At 37.0% G+C, this 23,127-nt stretch overlaps 2 protein-coding genes across 5 annotated transcripts in view; both read right to left on the bottom strand.

Moving 5' to 3' along the window:
- Positions 1-1,349: 1,349 nt before the first annotated feature.
- Positions 1,350-16,185, bottom strand: LOC121257981 (ADP-ribosylation factor 1-like 2). Of its 2 annotated transcripts, none has more exons than XM_041159292.1 (7): positions 15,869-16,185; positions 12,888-12,978; positions 4,414-4,529; positions 3,033-3,092; positions 2,888-2,953; positions 1,723-1,922; positions 1,350-1,646 (listed from the first exon to the last, which is right to left on the bottom strand). In XM_041159292.1, the coding sequence occupies exons 1-6, from the start codon at positions 15,923-15,925 to the stop codon at positions 1,731-1,733; spliced, it is 582 nt and encodes a 193-aa protein (XP_041015226.1). In that variant the 5' UTR covers positions 15,926-16,185; the 3' UTR covers positions 1,350-1,646; positions 1,723-1,730. The 2 variants fall into 2 exon arrangements, with proteins under 2 accessions (XP_041015226.1, XP_041015225.1); XM_041159291.1 differs by having other exon boundaries at positions 1,350-1,643; positions 15,869-16,146.
- A 3,147-nt stretch (positions 16,186-19,332) lies between these two features.
- The window catches only part of LOC121257977 (protein EXPORTIN 1A-like), a 26,754-nt gene continuing 22,959 nt past the window's right edge, over positions 19,333-23,127 (bottom strand). For all 3 annotated transcript variants that reach the window (XM_041159286.1, XM_041159287.1, XM_041159288.1), the window contains exons 26-32: positions 22,626-22,692; positions 21,855-21,965; positions 21,535-21,642; positions 21,316-21,453; positions 21,099-21,236; positions 20,915-21,019; positions 19,333-19,968 (exon numbers count right to left, since the gene is read on the bottom strand). In XM_041159286.1, coding sequence (XP_041015220.1) covers positions 19,846-19,968; positions 20,915-21,019; positions 21,099-21,236; positions 21,316-21,453; positions 21,535-21,642; positions 21,855-21,965; positions 22,626-22,692 — 790 coding nt within the window. In that variant the 3' untranslated portion in view covers positions 19,333-19,845. The remainder of the gene's footprint in view (positions 19,969-20,914; positions 21,020-21,098; positions 21,237-21,315; positions 21,454-21,534; positions 21,643-21,854; positions 21,966-22,625; positions 22,693-23,127) is intronic.

Here is a 23,127-nt window from a genome sequence, read left to right as displayed (position 1 = left end):
GCTTTCTAGAGGATGTGATTTTATGTTAGACATTTGACTCTCTACTGTTTGGAACTGTGATGGCCTCCCATACAAAGTTGCCTACCCAAAAAATAAAATAAAATAAAATAATAAACAAGAGAAAAATCAATAATGGTGTTCTTGTTTGAAACTATAATGATTGATGTGCTGTCCCATAAGAAGTTGTCTTGAAAAAAAAAAAAAAAAAAGGAAAGGAAAGGAAGAGTCAATAAAATTGTCCTCGGTCCTCAAGTTATTTATATATTTATTACATATAGCTAACAACAGAAAATATAAGAGTAATTCTATATACAATCGTGGAGTGCTGAAGCGTCATGCAATTTCTTTAAAAAAGAGTGAAGAAAATTAATTTTTTTTTTCATATAGATCTCATATTTATTTATTTTCTTTAAAGTGATTGCACGGCGCTTAAGCACTTACGACTGCAACTATCATTTCTCAAAATTATAAACTCTTGATAAGACTTGGAATTCGAATTAGTCAAATTTGGCCAAATCGGAGTTGGAAGTCAGTTTTGGGAGAGTTATTTCATCTGAGTTCTACTACATATAAATCAATGTGTAAAGTTGTAAACACTATTTATGGTAGTACTTATTAATTATTTATATATAGTGCGTCAATAAGAATGCTTAGAAATGTATATATATATATATATATATATATATATATATATATATATATTGTGGTGATTTTGTCATATTTTTGTGGTGATTGTGTGATCTGTTGTAGTGATTTTGTAGTATTTTGTTAAGAATATTGATTTGAGGATGTAGAGAGGGACGGAGAAGAAAAGCTTAAAATAAGAGTATTGTTTATCATTACTGTTCATACTGTTCATTGAGCGATAAATGCTTTTAAGTATAAGGAGATATATATATATATATATATCTTTTGTTTTAAATGCAAAATAACAATGATGAGGATTCCATACAAATTTTCGTTGCAAATATTTTTTTTTTTACAATTAGATGAGATAAAACAAAAAATGTAATAGAAACTGTCTCCATATTATAGACAATGTTACAGAATGCCCAAGTTGAAAGTAATCCAAAGTCTTTAAAAACCACCACGACAATCAAGGGATTAAAAAACAAGAGCTAAGCTTGGATGCAGAGAACACTCGAGAGTCAAGACAGCCATTTTAACTTCACATCATTTCATTCTAGAATACATTCGGTGTCCGTCCATCGTTACAAAACCCTTGATTAAATAAGAACTTACGTGTTTTGATATACACATAATACACGAATTAGCACATACCACAAAGCATTCCTGGATTGCCTGTGTGTGTGTAAGAGAGAGAGAGAGAGAGAGAGAGGGGAGAAACGTCATGAACTATCTATTGGTTTTTAAGAATATATGCAGACAGTATTCTAGGGGACATTCAAACAATACATAGATCCCCTGATTCCAATTAGATTTTATCAATGGCGAGACCTGTATATGCAATTTACATTGGAGGAAAATCACATGTTTTCAAATGTCACGGCCAGAAGTAAGAATGTCCTATTAAACTTCATTTGCTTTAGAACAGCCCAAAATTTGATACAGGTCAGGATCTTCCATGTCCAAAAGGCGTACGCTTCAGCTTTATCAACAGAACCGAGGCAACGCAATATACCCTGCTGAAAAAAGGGGGATGAGAATAGAATATAAAATTTATGCTTCGCCTCTTTTGAAAGAGTAAGTTGGGAGTTTAACCTCGAGAATTAGAAAGAGGATGTGCCGACTGAAGAGTATCCAGCAGCTTTCATCTCCTTTAAAGTCCCAGCTAACCAGTCCAAGCCCTCATAAAGCCCATCTCCCCTAAGCGCACAAGTCCCTTGTATGTGCCATTTTCTGTTCTTTAGTTCGAAGAGACCTAGTCCTTCACTTACTTCCATCGGTGTCATTGCTCCTTTCTGAACAGGAAAAAAAGAGAGATCATCAAGAAAACATGATGTATATAACTGCTATTTTTCTCCTTTAATTATTTTTTGGGTCCGTACAAGGAAATTTCTATGCTAGTAAAAATCATTGCATCAGAAGATAAGGTCCGAGGATAATGCCTCCAGCTATGGAAGTCTGAAACATGCTTCTTATTATATATTTATATTATATATCCATACTTTGTGGTCTGCATTAGTGACAAAGTTATTGAAGAATGAAGTCTAAAAAAGCACCAATTTTTTTTATTTTGTTAACAAAATAAAATTGCTAGGTCAGCTCTGACGAGCAAATTACAATATCATCACCTTTTCTTAATGCTTTACTCTATGTTTTTTTTTTTGGGGGGGGGGGGGGGGGGGGTGGGGGAATTGTACACTGAATCAGTACATTTGAGCAAGACGGAATTAAAATGGCATCACCAATTGAAAAAGAAAGGTGATGGCAATTGAGAAAGCATCTGTCCAGTGTTATTCAAGTTGTGATTGAGATTACAAGAATGAGAGGTTGAGACACGATAAGACAAGTCAACAGGATCAATTCAATACAAATGACAAAGTAAGGAAAACCAATTCTAACCTATTATGAATTGTGAGCATCGACCTCATTTGGCTCTCCTTTTTGGCTTTTAGTTTCTGAAACTAGAGAAACCTAAACATGCCATCACCGGGCTGATTGTAGCAATATATATTATTTAGTTTTCAATTCAGTTGCAGGCCCATGAAATCTAAATTCTTTATATAAATAGAAACCAAGAAATGAGACAGATCTCTTACTCGGAGAAAATGGTTGCTTTAGAAAATATTCCAAACACTTTCTGCAAGGCACTAGTCACTAGTAGGTATGTCTTTAATTAATACATACAAGCACAAGCCACGCAAAAACGTAATCTTATATCATTCAAGTACAAGAAATATCAGATACCAATAATAAAACCTACCATGTCTTGTTTATTGGCAAACACCAAAATAACACTGTTGAGCATAAATGGATCCTTGATGATGGCCTGAAAGAAAATTATCAGGTCAACTGAGAATCCATTACCCAAAATTTTTTGTTGTATTATATCATTCTGAATGTATAACCTGAAATTCTGCCTTTGCTTTTCCAATTCTCTCTCGGTCTAAAGAATCAATGACATAGATCTGCAAAGAGACAAGTATGAATTTCACCAATGTATAAGCATGAATATGTAAATCTGTGTGTGTGTACATATATTGGGGTTGAATTAATGACTACTTTTTATTTTGTTAAGTACTAATTCATTAGAACAACTAGTTCGCCTAAACCCAAAATAAAATTCACCAAGACCAGACAGAAAAACCGAGTAAAAGAAGCAGAAGATAATTATATCATTCCATGTGCCTTCAGCTTGAATACGTAGTTGAAAGTACTGACTAATAACTGGAATAACATATAAAAGTGAACATAATAAGGCTATCAGAAACTAACTTGAAGTAGATTGGGCTCTTTCTAGTACGTTTCCGGTTATTTTTCGTTTGGCAGCCAATTGGAATGCTACTGTCGCTGAGTTGTTTAATCATTCCAATGGTATATTGCACTGGGATGTTTGTTTAACTAGAGCTTTATAGGACTGGGAAATTGACAAGGTCTCTTATTTTTTCAGCTTCTTACACTCACTGGGGTTTGGGGGTAATGAGAAGGATAGAATGTTATTGAAGCATACGGGTAATAGACAGCATCACTCAGGAAGACACTGGATCATTTATTACTGCACTGCAAGGTGGCAAAGGCACTGTGGGAATGTGTTTTCAGTAGACTTGGGATGGCTTGGGTGATGCCTATGAAAGTAGTGGATCTACTTGCGTGTTGGACCGGAATTCAAAGTTCTCCTCAAGTGGCTGCTGTGTGGAAGATGGTTCCTTTGTGTCTTATGTGGTGTATTTGGTGGAAAAGGATCGAGAGATGTTTTAATAACAAGGAGCGAACTATGGAGGAAATCTGGAAATTCTTTGTGTTTTCTTAATGTCAATGGTTTCAGCTATAGTGCTTAATGGAGATTCTGTTCATGATTTCTTGTTTTCGTTTTCTTCTTTATAGAATGTAATTAGGTGTTTTCTTTTGTATACTTCTTGTATGCATGGGCTTCGCTTATTTCATTCGATGAATAAAATTCTTTCTTACTTATAAATAAATAAATAAAAATCTTGAAGTAGAAACATGTTCCTTCGTTGCATGGTGCAAAAAGAAAAAAGAAGGGGGAAGGGAGTGATTACCCCCCAAAACTAAGAGAAATTATATTTGTAGTCCTAGGGTATGCATGCCCCGCGCACTCTCTATGGAAAAAGTGGATAAATCTAGGACCCACATAAAAAAATCACTTTTTAACAGTGGACCCCACCTTTTTCAAAGGGAGTACATGGACTTGCACATCCTAGGACTGCATCTAACATTACTCCAAAACTAATCATAAACCAGGAAAAGATCACAGAAGTTAATCATTACCAGCCCATCCGTATTGTTAAAGTAATGCCTCCAGAGTGGCCTCAACTTCTCTTGTCCACCAACATCCCAAACGGTGAATATTACATTCTTATACTGAACTTTCTCCACATTGAAGCCTACAATAAACCAGAAAAATCAAATTGTATATCCACCTTAACATGATAGTCACCATATGAGTTTCAAATGGAAAAACAGATGAAAAGTGTGAGAAATCACATAAGCAAAACAATTTCCAAGATGAAAAACCAACAGTCGCCTACTTATTTAAAAAAAAAAAAAAGGAGCCCACAAGAAGCACAAAGGGGCACACCTTCAATTCTTGGAAAGTTTGAGGATGAAAAACCAACAGTCGCCTACTTATTTAAAAAAAAAAAAAAAAAAAAAGGAGCCCACAAGAAGCGCAAAGGGGCACAACCTTAGTACACTAGATGCATATAAGAGATAACTCATTTAATCGTTTAAAGAAGAATATAAATCCAGAATACGTTTGAGGGCACACCTTCGATTCTTGGAAAGTTTGAGGGCTCTTGACGGTGGGGTGTCTGTTGCATCTTTGGAAGAATATGTCCTCCATGAGTAGTTTAGCAATTGAATCGAAAGTGTTTGAGATACGAGTGGAGGGGTGTGAAGTGCTTATCACGGAAAGGGGTTGGAAAGGATCGCATACTTTGAGGTTGGGTTGGGACACAGCACGCTGGGTCTTAAGAGCTTTGGAGGAATGTTCTAAGCATGGAAGAAAGGTGTATTACTCAGCTTATAGGGATGGTAACAGGGGATACATCGCGCAGAAGAGCTCAACTCCCGTGGCAGTTTCTTAGCTCTAGTGGAGTATAGTGGAGGGGGGCGCCGGAGTTTCATCTTTATCCCTGGGGAAAGAGATGGAATGGGGTGGAGGAAGCTTGCAGTGGTCGTGAGGGAGGTGAGTAACAAATGTGCTCAGGGGAGAGGTTTACCACCTTCGTTGACAGTAGCACTCCCATTGGCTCGGTCATACATGGAGGTTGTGCAGACACCTCGAGATGGGAGAAATTTTGCTTCGGCAGACCTGAATAGAGTAGGTGAAGTTCCTGTTTTGGTTGGTGCACAGATGCAGGAGGGTGATGGCAGAGGCGTGGCTAGGCAAAATGATGTAAGGATTTGCAGGATATACAGGCTGCTTTGGAGGAGATGGTCGTTAAAGTCAAAGGAATGATACGGTGCGTTTTGGGTAAAGAAGTTATGGGGTCGGAGGCTTTGGGTGTGGGCCAGGAGAGGGGACCTAATGGTAAGGCCCAGTCCAAACAGAATTTCGGAACCGAGCCCAACCAGATGAAAGGTTTGGCATGGAGGACGAAGTCGCAGGTTGAGCCAGACTCAGAGGTGGGTGGGTTAGTGCCACCGTCGCCGGCGAAGCCTCAGACGGTGATGTCGAAGGTCCTCAAAACTTCGACGGAAGAACAGCCACTGACAGCAGGGTCCGTGAAGCATGGAGGGATGAACTCAGGCAGTTTTGCCGTAAGATCAGAAACAAACGTCTCGGCTCCTGCACAGACTTGGTCGACGGTAGTAGATAAGGAGATCCCGACGTCAATCGAGAGGAGTATAGGTGATTTTCTCATGAGCAAAGGCAAGACAGTTTTAGCGCTGTCCCGAGACAATGTATCGGAGTCGATATTAGCACAGATGCTTCAAAATGAAGTTCTGACCTCTATGGTCACTCACACGAGGGAGGCAAGGGAAATTGTCGAGGCTGCTGAGGGACAAGATGAAGCAGGGGGTTATTGTTTATTGTCTCAGTTCTTAAATTTAGAAGGAAGCAAGCAGGCTGAGTTTGTACGGTTTGAAATGGAAGAGCAGGATATGATGGTCTCGGATCCAAAGCTCGAAGTAGCTATTTATGAGGAGGAGATGGATAGTTCATCTCCATTACAGATGACTCCTCTTCAGATTGTGTCGGAGGAAACCTCAGATTGGGTTTTTAAACGAGTGGAGAAAATTCAAAGCTGTGTGGGTCTCTTTTATGATGGTTATGAAGAACAATTGAGGGCACTTTTAGTTGCTATTGAAGCTGGTCGATCGACGGTCGAGTAGTCATATGTGAAAAAGAAGCGGGAGTTGAGAAGATTGCATTGTTCTATTAATTATGACAATAAGGATGGTACTTCGGGGAGGAACAGATCTAAGGGGAGGGAAGTTATATCAGTTAATAAAGCCTAAAATTATGTCTTGGAATGTAAGGGGGATCAATAATGTCAATAAACGCCTTCGCATTAGGTCCATTATTCATAGTTGGAAGATCGATGTTGTATGCCTCCAAGAAACAAAATTGGAAAGTGTTGACAGGAATGTTATTAGTAGCTTGTGGAGAGGTTCGTTTGTAGGCTGGACTTATTTAGCCTCTTCCGGTGCTTCTGGTGGAGTACTAGTCATGTGGGATAGTAGAGTTGTCGAGATGGTAGAAGAGTGCATTGGAAATTACTTGGTGGCATGTGTATTAAGGAATGTGGAAGATGGGTGGTCGTGGGCATTAGCAAGTGTCTATGGTCCCAATAGGGATCGGGATAGGAACCTGCTGTGGGATGAAGTTTCAGGGTTGTATTCTATGTGGGATCTTCCTTGGTGCATATGTGGGGATTTCAATATAGTTCGATTCCCAAGTGAACGGGTGGGTCTTTCTTCAATAACTACAGCAATGGAGGTTTTCTCACAACTGATTTTTGACTTGGAACTGCTGGATTTGCCGTTGGTGGGGGGTGAGTATACGTGGTCCAATTCTAGAGGCAGTTCTAGACTGGACAGATTTTTAGTATCATCGTCGTGGGAAGCTCATTATCCGAAGCTGTGCCAAAAACGTTTTCCAAGGATAGGATCGGACCACTTCCCCATTATTCTTGAGTGTGAGGGTATTCATGAGGACAAACGGTACTTTAGGTTCGAGAATATGTGGCTAGAAGTGGAGGGCTTCGTTGATAAGGTAAAAAGTTGGTGGCTGTCGTACCAGTTTGAGGGGACTCCTAGTTTTGTTTTGGCTAGGAAACTCAAAGCTTTAAAAGTTGATTTGAAGATATGGAATAAGGAGGTTTTTGGGAATGTTGAGCCGCAGAAAAAAGCCCTGGAAGAGCTTCAATCCTTGGAAGCTGATGGGGATAGCGAGGAGAGCTTTTCTAGGATGAATGAAGTAAAAATAGAACTTGAGAGGGTTCTTTTGAGGGAAGAAATATCATGGAGGCAAAAGTCGAGAGTTCTTTGGCTTAAAGAGGGTGATAAGTGTACTAGCTTCTTCCACAAAATGGCCAATTCTCATAGACGTAGCAATGCAATTGAGATGTTAAGAACTGAAAATAATCCACTTACCTTACCTGCTGAGATCCAAGAGCATGCTGTGCAGTATTTTAGTTCCCTCCTTAGTGAGATGGAAGATTGGAGACCTAAGATAGATGGATTGAACTTTGCAGCGGTGGATGCTTCTTCAACAAGTTGGCTGGAAAGGCCGTTCGAAGAGCTTGAGGTGCATCGGGTGGTGTGTGAAATGAGGAGAGACAAAGCTCCCGGGCTGGATGGCTTTTCTATGGCATTTTTTCAGGATTGTTGGGAGATTGTGCGGGAGGATGTGATGAAGGTTTTTCATGAATTTTATGAGTTTCAAAAGTTTGAGAAGAGTTTGAATGCCACTTTTATTGCCTTGATTCCAAAGAGAGTGGGTGCTACGGAGTTGAAGGAGTTTCGCCCAATTAGTTTGGTAAGTAGTGTCTATAAGATTATTTCAAAGGTGTTAGCAAATAGAATGAGCAAAGTGATGGGGAAGATCATTTCCAAATATCAAAACGCATTTGTTAAAGGACGTCAAATTATAGATTCGGTGTTGATTGCAAATGAATGTGTAGATAGCCGCATGCGGGAAGGGGCTCTGGGGGTCCTTTGTAAGTTGGACATGTAAAAGGCATATGATCATGTAAACTGGAATTTTCTTTTGTATATGCTTAGAAGATGCGGTTTTGGTGATAAGTGGTGTGGCTGGATAAGTCACTGCATTTCCACTACCCGCTTCTCTGTACTTGTTAATGGGCAGCCTTGTGCGTATTTTCCGAGTTCTAGAGGTTTGAGGCAGGGGGATCCCTTATCTCCCTTCTTATTTGATATTGTTATGGAAGCATTGAGTAGCATGGTGGAGGCAGTGGTAGGAGCAGGATTTATCTCGAGTTTTTCAGTGGGAACTAATTCTAATGGCCCTTCTACTATATCACACTTGCTTTTCGCTGATGATGCCCTCATTTTTTGTGAGGCTGTTGGGGAACAAATCCAAATTTTGAGGGCTGTCCTGCTATGTTTTCAAGCCGTCTCGGGATTAAAAGTGAACTTAAGTAAATCGGAGTTGGTACCAGTGGGAGAGGTCCATAATATTCATCACTTGGCTGAATTTCTGAGGTGTAAAGTTGCATTTTTGCCCATAAGATATTTGGGACTACCGCTAGGGGCATCTTTTAAGGCCAAACACATTTGGGACGGGGTGATCGAGAAGATAGAGAGGAAGTTGGCAGCTTGGAAAATGACTTATTTATCTAAAGGGGGTAGGATTACTCTTATAAAGAGTACTCTCTCTAATATCCCTACCTATTTTTCCTTTCTTTATTCCCTTTACCAGTTGGTGTGACCAACCGTATTGAAAAATTGTATAGAGATTTTTTATGGGGTGGCCTGGGAGAGGAGACTAAAACTCCCTTAGTGAGTTGGAAAAAAATTTGTTGCCCGATTGCTGATGGAGGACTGGGTATTCATAGTCTATGTAGTTTTAATAAGGCGTTGTTGGGGAAGTGGCTATGGAGATACCATGGGGAAGAGGAAGCGTTGTGGAGGGGGGTGATTGATTGTAAGTATGGTAGTGATTGGGGAGGATGGTGTACCAAGGAGCAGGGATTCGTATGGAGTGAGTCTATGGAAGTTTATTAGGAAAGGTTGGGGTTGCTTCCTAAAACAAGTTAACTTCTCGGTTGGTGATGGTTCAAAAATCAGATTTTGGTCTGATGTTTGGTGTGGGGATATTGAATTGTCTCGAGCATTTCCGGTTTTTTTCAGATTGGCGACTAATAAGCAAGCTTCAGTTTCCGAGGTGATGGGTTTTTCCAATGGAGGGGTGCTTTGGGATGTAGGCTTCTCCAGTTCTGCCCAGGATTGGGAAGTAGAGGAGGTTACTGATTTTTTTAGACAGTTGTATTCAGTGGAGATAAGAAGACAGGGCAGGGACCAACTATGTTGGAGACAAACAGCCTCTAAAAAATTTACAGTTCGGTCATTTTATAAGGTGATACTAAATCAGCACCACATTGGCTTTCCTTGGAAGAGGATTTGGAAGGCTCATGTTTCGTCAAGGGTGGCTTATTTTGTATAGACAGCAGCAGCAATAGAGAATATTCAGACTATAGATAACTTGAGAAAGCGCGGAATGATTGTTTTGGATTGGTGCTTTATGTGCAAGAAAGAAGCGGAATCAGTGAACCATCTACTACTTCATTGTGAAATGGCTAAAGTGCTGTGGGATGGTGTGTTCGGAAGGGTTGGGCTGTGCTGGGTTATGCCAGAAGCAGTGGTCGATTTCCTAACAAGCTGGACCAACTTTCAAATGCATACTTGTTCCCAAGTGGCAGCTGCATGGAAAATGATGCCTTTGTGTATTATGTGGTGTATTTGGTTGGAGAGAAATGAGAGGTGCTTTAATGATCGGGAACGCAATAGAGATGCATTATGGAAGTTTTTTATAAGCACTCTACTTAGCTGGTTCTCTGCTATTGTACTCTAGGGTGGGGCTGTAAACGAGTTCTTGTTCTTCGTTTTTCTAAGTTTTAGAATGTAATTAGGTGTTTCTTGTGTATACTTCCTGTGTACTCGGGCTTCGCCTATTTCATTGTGCTTAATAAAAGTTCTAACTTATCAAAAAAAAAAAAAAGAGTATGTCAAGATGGCAGCTTTTCCCGCAGCAATGGTGGCCCCTAACAGGGTATTCTGTTTGGTGCAGAAGAGACTGCCTCCCTCAATTGGCTACAATTTGTTACCAAATCATGTATTCAAAGGAAAAACATGAAATTCTCAGAATGATGGTAACACCAACCAGGCTTCCCCAGATTATCTTCCCGAGTAATCTAAGCTTGTGATAACTAGTAATAAAATACAAATCAGGTCATCCATTTTTAGCACCAACAAAAAAGAATAAAATAGCTTATCGACAAATAACAAAAGGTAGAAACCTAGTATCACTTCTTTACATGAAGGGCAATATCAATATTTGACTCAACTGATGGAAACATCCCCATGAGAACAATAAGTTGTCTAAAATATATTGAGTTTTCTACAACTTTGCTCTTCTCCCGAATTGGGTACTTGTTCTTGTATACTTTTTGTGTACTTGGATTGCGCTCTCTTGCACTATTATTATTTACCTTACAGACAACCCTTCATGGATGACAATCACCATTGCCAAGAAGGGTTTGTTCACTAAAATTCACTTCCTTGAACTGAGAGGAAGAAAATAGATTAGTAAACTTAAAGAAAAAAAAGATAGATTAGTGTAGTGTTCTTTTCATCTTACCAAGAAATGAGGCCTTCTGTATATTTTCAACTTCTATCGTTTCTTCTTTTTCTTCATTATCCCATGGTTTATCAAGGAGAAAAAATATATAATTGCATAGTTCACTTTTACTTAATCAAATTTTTTTTTGAGGGGGGGTGGGGCAAAAATGATCTGAAACATTGCCATTAAATCTTTCCTTTTTCCTATGCAGGTATGCAGGAGCGGCGGGAAGAAAGCATGATACTACTCGTCTGAAGGGATACGTGCTGTAAAAAACTAAAATGTATGTTACAGATGACACCAGCAAAGCAAAAGCCTACTATCAAGCCATGACCACACATAACACAAATCCATTCCCATGGAAGAGTATTTGGAAGACAAGCACCCCTGATGGCAATTTTTTTTGTATGGGCAGCTTCCTTAGGGAAGATCCTCACAATAGACAACCTACGGAAACGCCACATCATAGTCATGGATTGGTGTTGTATGTGCAAAAAGAATGGAGAGTCCGTAGATAATCTATTACTTCATTGTGAGATTGCTACGACCTTGAGGAATGGCTTCTTTGCTTGGATGGGCTTAGCTGGGGTGATGCCGAAAAGGGTAATCGACCTCCAACCTTCTTGGCGAGGCATCCGAGGCAACCATCAGATTGCAAGAGTGTGGAAGACGGTTCCAATTTGTCTATGGTGGTGTATTTGAAGGGAGAGGAATGCAAGAAGCTTTCAAGATTGAGGGCGGTCAATAAATGAGCTTAGAGGTTTATTTTTCAGTACTTTACTCCATTGATTGATTGTAATTGATTTTAGTGGCATGTCTTTCCTGACTTCCTTGTATCGTTAAACTTGCATGCATAGACGATGCTCTTGTATATGTCCCGTATACTCGGGCTTTTGTCTATTTTGAACATGTAAAAGTTTGGCTAGGACTAGGTGACTAAGTTGATAAGTTTTGATAAAATTAGATGACTAAAATGATAGAGTTTATCCTATCATTAAGTTGATAATTTTGGATGAATGTAAATTATTGATTGACTTTATCTATAACAATATTAAATTTATTTAGGAGACATTAGAGTTTGTTTAGATAAGTCATAAGTGGAAAAATCGAGTCCCAAGGAATCTGCACTTATCCAGAAAAGAGGCTTATCTGAAATCTGTTACTGCAGTGAAGAGTTATCGCGAAATGTCAGCATTCCTTCAGAAGACGACTTCGCGACTGTCAGCAGAATCCTACTAAAACTAAAACTGCTTTCAGATTATTTATTTAAAGGATCCTGCTGGTTAGGATCTGTAGAGATTTAGATCTAGATATTTTCTAAAGCACTTTTTAGTGAATATTTTGGTAAGAAAATTCCTTGAAGAATTTTCATATTATTTCTCTCAAAGAGTGTGATCGTGCTCCATATTGGAAAATTGATTGGTCGAGTTTTAGCCACTGGAGTTCTAGGAGAAAAGTCAATGTTTGAAGATCGTCAGAAGTTCTGGCTGCTACTGCGGTAGCAAACAAATGGGTCATTTGTCTGGTCAAATAAGAGTGTCAATGGACAAAGGTTTGTAATTGAGCTTTACTTGTAAATTGATTTTCAAATAATAGAATTGATTTTTCTGGATTTGGCTACCCCGTAGACTTTTACCTTTTAAAGAGTTCTTTAAAAGGTTTTCCTTCGATACCAATCTTGGTGTTATACAATTTATTTTATGTTATTGCTTAATTATTAAATAATTGCATGATTAACGACTAACCCATTTGTTGAGTGAATTGGTAGACATTTCCATTGCGTTACAATACATGGGTACTTGGGTAATTTCATATTTTATGCTCAACAAAATTTTGTTTACCGATAAAAAAATAAAAAATAAAAAGCCAGTAAAGCATCAAGCCTCATATAAAAGTATCACCAATTCATGTTTTCATGAACAATGTGACATACCAATCGTAGGAACAGTTGATAAAACTTCTCCAATGTGCAACTTGTACAGTATAGTTGTTTTGCCAGCAGCATCCAGTCCGAGCATCACAACCTATGCCAGCTCAAATAATTACTAAAAATAAGAAGAGGCTCAAAGTATGCAACATAATAAATGTGTTCATATCATGCAATTGACCACAAAGTAAACACCTAGAATTCAGGCATACAGGATAGACATACTAACAGAAATTTTCTATACTTTTTAAGCCTGTATTCAGGGTATGGCTAGTTGTCCTTCAGGACAAGAGCAGATTTAAAGGAAAATGATTTTGTAAGAGAAGTAATCATTTAAAAGAGAAGGGGGAAAAACACAGCACACATATATAACCAGGGATTCAAGAGTTAAAATATGGTTGCGACACAAATATATTCGTATCGACAAGGAAAATATTAGCATAGACAAATCTACAAAACCATTCTGCAGTAAATTTCACTATTCCCACCCTTTACCTACAGGCTATAGACTGAACAATCAAAATATATTAGAGGTAACTTCAAAAAGTTGCCAAAATATTCAACTTTCATAACAAAGAAATCTGAATAGGAACAGACAAATTGCCATTGTATGTGATTTATTAACAGATAGCTGTCTCATTCTGATCTAGGTATACTACAAAAGCCTGTCTAGACTGACAATCAGTACCCTTGTATAAATAAATACTCTCACGCAGAAGGTGGACCTCTTTTGGAGCAAATAGGTTCCCCTTTTGGAGGGATTAGAAACAAAGACTCAAACAAGGAACACTTTGCTCCACATTCATTATGATACTTCCCTCCTTGATACCATCATATATTGCTCAAACAAATATTTTTCTGTCCTGTTAACCAAGTCATACACTAATATTGAGCTATGTATGTACAAACTGTCTACCAAGCCTATCCAAACACGTTGGCCCATCCCTCTAAAACTAAAAACATTCTGTCTACTCTACTATCCTGATCATCTATTGTGATTAGCTCATTATTATCAAACTCGTAAAGTATGTCAGTGAATGCTACTCTGTGTCCAACCTGTGTTAGCTGCTCTCAGAGCCTCCTGCTGATATCATGCTCCCAAATTTGCATTCTACTAGCACTCTTTACTCAATGGATCTCAGATGATATCCATTGGATAAAGAGAAAGCAAACAAAAGAAACAAATATGACATAGGAATGATTCCGTTCCTTATCTCTATTTTATAGTAAAAAATAAGAGCTCATATACATCTTGAGTACATATGGGATCATACAGCAGTCACATTTTAACCATGTAGGCCCAGAATTTTTTTTAGTGGTAAATAAAATTTTATTGATCATAAGAATAGGCAAAGCCCAAGTACACGGGTCATATACAGGAGCAATGCCTAGGAGTGATGTTGTAGTGATACAAGAACCATTTCATTTAGACCCATATTATAGGCAGTGCACACTTGATATTTAGCAAACACAGATACATCCAAAGAGTGGCAGCTTGGCTCTCTTGTCCTACCAAAAATAGAAACAAATTTCTTTTGAGTTGTGTGAAAAAAAAAAAAAAATGAAGCTGAAGCTAAGAGAACTAGAATTCCCCATCCAAATCAGATCTTGGAAAGTTATTTTATCATTACTTTTCACCTACTTTTTACTACTATTCACTAGTAAATATTTTATCATTACTTTTTCACTACTATTGACAGAATATCTTAAATCACCTCACTACCTAAACGCAACCTAAAACTCTGACTCAACAAATAACTAATCTCATGCAAATTTCTTAGAACAAAAACGATCAAGTTCAAGAACTGGACTAATAAGGATTCTACAGGAGGCACTCAAGTAAGTCAAACATGATTAAGAACACTCGCCATTGCCCTTGATGATTCAAAATTGTTACTTGAAAGCAGCGCATAAAAGTAGCTATTGATGGAAAATGGGAAACCGCAAAAACCAATTTTGTTTTCATTTCTAAAAAACAGCATTTCGGAAGTAAAAACTGCATTTAAAATCTAGAGGTCATTAGCAAATATAAATCAGATTAGTTAATATGACAATATATTTTGGGTGTAATCTCTGATAAGATTGTGCTTTATTTTTTACAAGTAAGAATGTGCTTTATTTTCTAACTACTTATCTACTATAATATATAAAAGTGTTCGCCTCTCATGCTAATTTGGAGGGGGCATACCACCAAGACCAAGACTTTTACCACTTGAGCCAACCCCTAGGGGTTGTTTTTTTATTTACAAGAATTTTACTAAGAATGAAAGTCTAGGCGGCATGGATGTTTTTAATTGGAGGACTAGATTATCCATTCTAAAAACTTCAAAACATCATACTCCAACCTAGCATGGATGAAAGCAGATGTGTCACGTCTACGATCTTCTTTTCTTGGGAGTTCTGTCCTCTTGTCCACAGTTTCTGCATCATAATTATCTGCGTGTTGCATGATTCTCAGAGCATTCAATCATGTGCTTTACAACAGATTGATGTAAAAACCTTAGATACGATTATTTTATTAAATTTCTGAGTCTAATTTTGTTATAAATATATTGTTCTAAGCCCTAGGCAAAGCAAGTGCGCACCTACCCCTAGACTGAAATTATTGGGCAGTGAACGATTGATTAATTCATAAAACACGAAGACAATAATTAAAAAAGATAATGCCTAAATATAGCAATAATTTCAATGTCCCTGAAACCAAATGGCAAAAACCATAAGAACCCAGCATTAGGTCAAGAAACGCAAGACTACTAGCCAATCACAGCAATCCCATGATAATAAAAATCTTTAATTCAATAAAAAAATGTATAAACGGAAAAAAAATCGAAATAAAAATAACCCTACAGATAACAAAAGAAGACAAAAAGAGCGCTAATCCACACCCCTGCTGATAAGATTCTCATGTCCGAATGACAAAAACAATTGAAATCGAAATCAAAATGCAGAAGAGAAGAGCAAGAAAGAGAGGGAGGGAGTGTGTGTACCCGCATCTCGGTGTTGCCGAAGAAGGTATCGAAGAGCTTGCGAAAAGCTTGGCCCATTAGAAATTTCAATCTACCCTCTGTCTCTTGCCCTCTCTCTGTGTGTGAGTATCTCTCTTAGTTGTCCCAAAGCTTGAAAGCTCTCGTCGATCACAAAGAAACGTCTACCTTTGATTTGGTTGGATGAAGGTTGCGTCTGCTTTTTCCTCTATTACTCGGTCTCTCTCTCTCTCTCTCTCTCTGCTAGTCGTTTGTTTTTATATGCTCCTCTCTTTATGCTGCTTCTAAGAAAAACCGGGGCTTATATTGAAAAATATTTCTTTCCTCATCTCATTTTATTTATAAACATCAATCAAACAAAAATATTTTTAAACTATTTATTACAGTTAATCATTACAATTTTTTCAAAATTTTAAACAAAGTATAAAAAAATAATTCAACCTTTTCAAATCATTAAAAAAATAATATTAAAAAACTATATTCTAACCGTATTTAAACTTTATAATATTTTTTATTCAACATTTTCTCTATCCTCTCCCAAAATCCCATAAAATGAGGTTTTAACTCAAATTATCTAACTACTATTCATAAACTATCTTACTACTATTTACAAAATTCTTATCTTATCTCACTCTCTAAACTTGTGTTGACTATCCTCCAATTCCGTCGCATCGCAATTATGTTTTTTTTTAATAATGCTACGTATGTGAAAGTTTTGCATATTCTGTTTTTTTAAAAAAAATATGATCTATTATTAAAAACTTTTTTTATATAAATCCCACTTTTTTTAAAAATGGGATAAGTTTACACACTCTAGAATGCAAAATGCAAACTCCCAAGATTATACAGATAAATTTGAAACTTTAGTTCTGTGGTGGGCACGAGTAAAAATTGATGGGGTAGGATATTTTTGGGTCTCAATAGTCATATGTTATCAATGTTTTTTTTTTTTTTTTTTCTTTTTTGAGAGACATGTTATCAATGTTGACCATTGACATTATACCACCTTTTTTTTTTTTTTTTTGAAAGGGAGATCAAAGTCTCTGTGTGATTAAGTTTGAGATGAAAGAATGGTAACAACTCATCACTCTCTAGGCCTCTTAAGAAATTTTCCTATAAATATAAAATGTTATTATGATCACGCCCGAAGAAAGAATATCAACCTCTTATCTTCCTTTAGAGAAAAAAAAAAATTGATACTTGTTCCTTCGGTAAATGTGTAATGCATTATTAATTTTAAAAGTTGTATTTTTTTTTTTGGTCTGTTTCTTTGAACAAACAATGAAAGTTTTTGCAAACAATGTATCTTAAACCATATTATGGTTGGAACTTTGTACTATTGTTTAGCTGATTTTGCACTTGCACAAGCTTTGAAACCTGTTGGTGATGTACATCATGTGAGTAAATTGATGTAGATTTCTTACTCCACATGTAAAATCAAAAAAATTTGTAGGCGATGTACATCATGTGAGTAAATTGATGAAAGAATGGCAACCTCTGAGAGACACGCCGTATAAGAAGGTTTTTCAGGCTGTCTCAGATGGAAGCGACAGTGTTGAATATATCCACACGTGACACTCATGTGCCGCCCACAGGTGCGCATGCGTGGGGCTTGTGCTCCTCTTCTTCCTAGAGTCTTTCTCGTCACATGTATCGGATTAAAAGATTCGCCACATCAAATCCTCCAAATCTGACCGTTGTGGTTACACAAAGGTAGACAGGTGGTTCCCACAAGCCAGCTCAAATTCTAGTGTCTATCAAAATTCGTCCAAATTGCAATTCGTTCACCTTCCCCTATATCTTACTGCTTTCCTTATTGTTTTTTCTAAATCTTGTTAGGATACTCTTATATCCAAAAGGTTTAGTAAAAAATTCGAACCGTTGGCACCCAATGATCACCACTCTCTCTTTAGTCCCTTGGTGGTCTCTTTCTGCCACAATCCACAAGTCCCACAATTTTTACCTTTGCCCTCGGCGCAAGAATCACATGTATTCTTTTGAGATATTGTGGAGTCTTGCGATGACCTATAACGTGATGAAGTTATAATTTTCTATCTAGCTTTTTTATTAAAAGAATTATCCTACTTTGCCATAGGGTCTCCCCAACAACCACTTCAAGACAAAAATACAGTCACTTCAACCACCATGACCTTTGGTCATGCGATTACAATCCTAATCTCGAATTGTACAAAAATGCAACTTAACGCAGCTCCTTACAGGGAAGGTTGTTTCTAGTGTCTATTTCTTTTTTATAATTCTTTAGTGCTACACTAGTTATGAAAGAGTATTTATCGGGACCTCTACTTCTTATTCATTTATTTCTGTATCCTTTAATTATAATATATTCATTTGTCATTAGAAAAAAAAAATATATCTCTCAAGAAAAAAAAAGTGACTACTTTTGTATAAGTTATGTCCGTTCGAACATAAAAGTAACGTTTTTAAATACGTCTGTTTCGTCCTCCACGCATGAAATCATAAAATCTTGTACAAATTATATCCGTTCAAACATAAAAGTAACAAATTTGTACAAATTATGTCCATTCATTCGTAAAAGTAACGGTTTTTAAGGGTAAGAACAATGAAAAATGATAAACACAATATTTTTCACAACATATTTTACAATCATGTTTTAAAATGAGGAGTATTATTGTAAAATACCATACAAAGTAACATAATTTTATAAAAATACCCTCATTTTACATCATGTATTGTGAAAAGCATTGTGTGTATCATTACTCCATATCTTCGGTCAAAACCATCGACCCCTTGGGATTTTCCAAAAGTAATTTTGTACATTATGTCCATTCGAACATTTAAAAAAAAAAAAAAAAAAAAAAAAACATATTTAGAATGTAGGAACAAGTCCATTGTAGGTCCAGTCTAATAAAAGCAATTAAGGAGATATCTATTTTCTTTTGAAATAGACGCTGAAGATCATCAGGCAATCTTTCCCTTGGGCTCAGATCCTCAAATTTTAATTGAGGTGGTCAATGCTCAAAGTCTAACCTAATAAATTGGAAACATTTGCTACAAATCCACTTGGTTTTCTCACAAATAATAGACGTGTATAGGCTTTACAAGCCATGCCACTTAAACTTCTGAAGATTGCAATTAAACAGATGTTGGTTTAACAAAATTATTTGCCTCGTTCACTTTTATGAATGAAAATAATACCTAGACAGTAACCCGCAAGCATTCCCTCAAGTTAGATTTGAGCCATAACCTAGACCTTAGCCCCACTAGGAAATTCAAAAAATTCTTATCGGGCTAATGTTAGTAGTCGAAGACGAATATCGAGCCGATATTCGGATTCAAGCCGAGGGAGGACCTAATACATGCCAAACCACATGAGAACAACCCAGGAGCCATTGAGTCACAAAAGAGACAGTAATGCAGAAAACGGTAGCCGGCAGATTATAAACCAAAATTAGTATTAACAAATAGACACAAGAGAACACCGAGTATTAACTGCAAGCAGTGCTTAAATTTCACTAAAAGCTATAGGGTTGAAAAGACAAAGAGTCCTTTACCAAACACAAAAACATATCACATTCTATGAACCGAAGGAGTTTCTGCACAAGCCTCCACGGTCAGTATAAGTTACACCTAAGATGAATCATCAATACTTCAAGATGAGTCATTTAAACAGTATGCATCTCATCCCGCAAATACAATATCAAGCTGGACCCAGAAAAACCCGTACTATATGATTCAATTCATCCCTACATTAGCAACTAGATAATCTACACCCAGCCAATGGACATATATAGGCAGTATCGCCAGCAGCCTAACCTTTGTGCCTGAGCACCTTAGAGATTTATACCATATTTGACAAGAAAATTCTGGGGAACAGAAGGGACACATTGGGGAAAATTGCGCGCTTTCTTTGTTCACATCTACAGAATCTGGTACAGGAATCAAGGTGCCCATTGCAACTGAGTTATAAAATTCTAAGAGATTAGATCCCACATCATCTTCTATGAGTCCAGCATCTCATCTTGTATCTCATTGGGTGCAATAAGCCCAGGAATAGAAAGCATCCGTTGCCGCTCTCTTTCTCTCTGAGCAGCAGCTTCCTCTGCATAAAGGTCTTTATTGTCCTGTAGAAGATTTTGAGCATTCACAGTACATGCACAAATTGTCAATACAATTTAAAACTAAAACAAATGTTAAGACGAGTGAGTCAGTTTTTACACTTCAAAACATTCCAGGCCTGCAGCCAAGGATTTCAAACACCATGTAAACTACAACCCTATATACGCCAAACAGCCTTAATCTTGAATTGAAAAATCAATATAGGATGAATCAAACCCAGAATGACCCTTCAATTAAGCGTTTCCATTTAACCCGATAGATGTTCATTCACTTAGCAAGTGTCACTATGTGCAATGATTAGGTTACAAAAACTCAATAGAAAATAAACAAAAAAAATCCTACATATCTGTACCCACAAACTGACAAACAGTCCCTAATTTAGTAATGAACAATGTTTGTACGAATAAAAAACGTACAGAAGACTTGCATATCCACGTGCCTTTCTCACATGTATAAAACTTTCATTTAAAAAAAAAAGCGTGAAAAGTCACGTGGATATGTACGTTTTTTGTGCATATAGTTAGCATTTCTCTTTCGTAACGCAGCAACATTTGTAACACATACACCATTTTCCCAGTTCCATCATCCTTGGAATGAGAACACAGTAAACACAAAATAAAACTCAATTGAAAATGAAAACCTACTTTTCCTTTCGATGGGTACAAAAATGTAAACCAAGGTAAAACAAGTTAACTTTTTTTTTTTTTGATAAGTAACCTAGGTAAAACAAGTTAACTATAAGTTAAATACATGAAACTTGATCCTATCATTAAAAATCCCAAACAAGCACCACTTCAACTGAGCAAGACTTGCCCACAATGCGTAACAATAAACTATTAATTCAACAAGTGATGGAAGTTTGACCTTTAAAAGGACGAAAAAAACATCTCAGGGAAGAAGATAATAATTATTCTAACAAGGCATCTTATGTGACACTGCCTCGAGCGTTACCTGAGCTGAAAATTCTTTTGACTGCACTAGAAAGTCTCTTATATGATTCTTAAATGAGGAGAGCTCATTTCTCGACTCAAATAGTCCATTCACAAATTGAGTGACCTGAAAGTTCCTTTAAAATTAGTATGCAACCTAGGAAGGGAGAGAAAGGGACAGGAATGGAATTTCATTTTTGAAATACCTCTGCCGCAGTCATGTTAGGGAATGATGTACTCAATAGTTTTATGGTGTTCTCACGAACAAACACAGTGTTATTTGGATATTGATAAGGAATTGTAGCAACATCCCACAAAGGCTCCGTCAACGCACCAGATTCAACCTGCAGAAAGAAAAAGGAAATGTCAATCAATAGGAATGGCATATTTCCCAACAAGTGAAGGCGCTATAAGATACATTACCAGGCAAAACAAGTGTTGTAGCACTAAGACATGTAACTTGAACCCAGGTTTATGAAAGGTGTCTGTCAAGACAGCAAATATTTCTTGCTCAATTGATAGGAAGTATGTCCGGTAGAATTGATTACAGAACTCAGAATTCTGTCATTGTATAAAAAATACTGTTAGCATCCCATCGTGTGTAACCTTGACAATCTGACCAATAAAACAAATGAATTACACCTGGAAGTTTTTCAACATCTCCAATAAAAGGTTCAGCCCAGTCTCAGCAATATTCCTTTCTGTATGCCGAAATGCCCATATAATGGAATCCATGATAAGCTTTAGTTGCTGCAAGAAAAAATACAGGAGAACCCAGAACAAACAGTAAGCCCACTGGAATGACTATAAACAACAGAATAATATCGAATATTAAAAAAAAAAAAAAAAACTGCTTTTATGAAAAAATATATCAAATAAAACCAAACATATTATGCTCTTTCTTTGGAAAAAGAACATGAAACGACAGGTGTAAGAAGAGGGAATTTTCTTTTAACACAAACCTGACTTGATAAACGAATTAATGCAGGAAAACAATGTGTAGCAATTGCACGGAGTAAGGAGAAAAACTTGAGGCGATGCTCTGGGTAATCTTCAAAGTTTTTTGTAATCATCTGCAGGGAAAACCAAGCCGTACATTTTAGCCAAAAAACCGAAGCAATACATGCGTAGTTTAAAATCACATTATACTCATAAAATAAATGAGACTTCAAGTAGTCTGCATTATTATACATATCATCAAATCACACAACACAGGCTTCTTCCATATCTCATTTGGTTATTAAGGGGTAAACATCAGGCGTTTACAAACAATATTAATACATATTCACTCACAACCTAACCTAGCGAACGTCCAGTGCTATTGAAACACATTTGACACCAAGGTTACAAAAACTCGAGCATAGATGGATAGATAGATACATATAACTTATCAAAAAAATAGCTAGATATATAAATCAATTAGAAGAAGCCAACTAAAGATTTCAAATGACGGAACTAAAAACTTCCAAAAAGAACAACCACATAATCTGGAAAAGCAGATGGATGAATACCACATTTTATCACATGGGCACCATACTGTTAAACCAGCTGGACAGACTTTCAAGCAACTCTAGAATGCTGTCCAATCTTTAATCAGTTAATATCCCGAGTGGAAAATATATAGTTTTATGGAAACTTTCATACACGCTAATTATTTATATTTTGTAATGCCTAATTTCTACACATTAGTTTAATCAAACGTTAAAAAAATAAAATACTAGCTAAATCCCCACCTCCAATGTGCATTGAAAAACCGCTTCAAATATACGAGCCACGTCATCTATCATTGCAACTTTGTACCTACAAAATGACAGGAAAAATGAAACATTAAGAAAAGATGCTTTGCCGAATAATCTCTTTTACTCCACCAAATGGGGCATTGAAGTGGAAAGGATGCTAGCCTCTGAATAACAAGGGATCACAAAAGTGACATGATTCCAAGGGTGATTGGAATTCACTTCTATATAAGATGGGGGAGAGGGGGTGTTAAACTAAATGTTGGCTAGGTAAGCGTCCTGTAGTAAAGGGACTAGTTATGAACCCCGTAGACTATCCCCATGGAAGTAGAGGGAGGGCCCAAATTGGTAGAAAAAAACCTGCAACCCCTTGGAGTTATCCCGCACTTGGAAGAAGAATATTTTTCCCACCAAAAATAAAAAAGAAAAAATATATATATTGCATCATCTGGTGTGGGTCTAATAGAGTAAAAGGTTTTCATTTGTAACAGCATGACAT

The sequence above is a fragment of the Juglans microcarpa x Juglans regia genome, chromosome 3S, assembly GCF_004785595.1.
Source record: "Juglans microcarpa x Juglans regia isolate MS1-56 chromosome 3S, Jm3101_v1.0, whole genome shotgun sequence".
NCBI lineage: Eukaryota > Viridiplantae > Streptophyta > Magnoliopsida > Fagales > Juglandaceae > Juglans > Juglans microcarpa x Juglans regia.
This window is presented reverse-complemented; position numbering and strand designations above follow the sequence as displayed.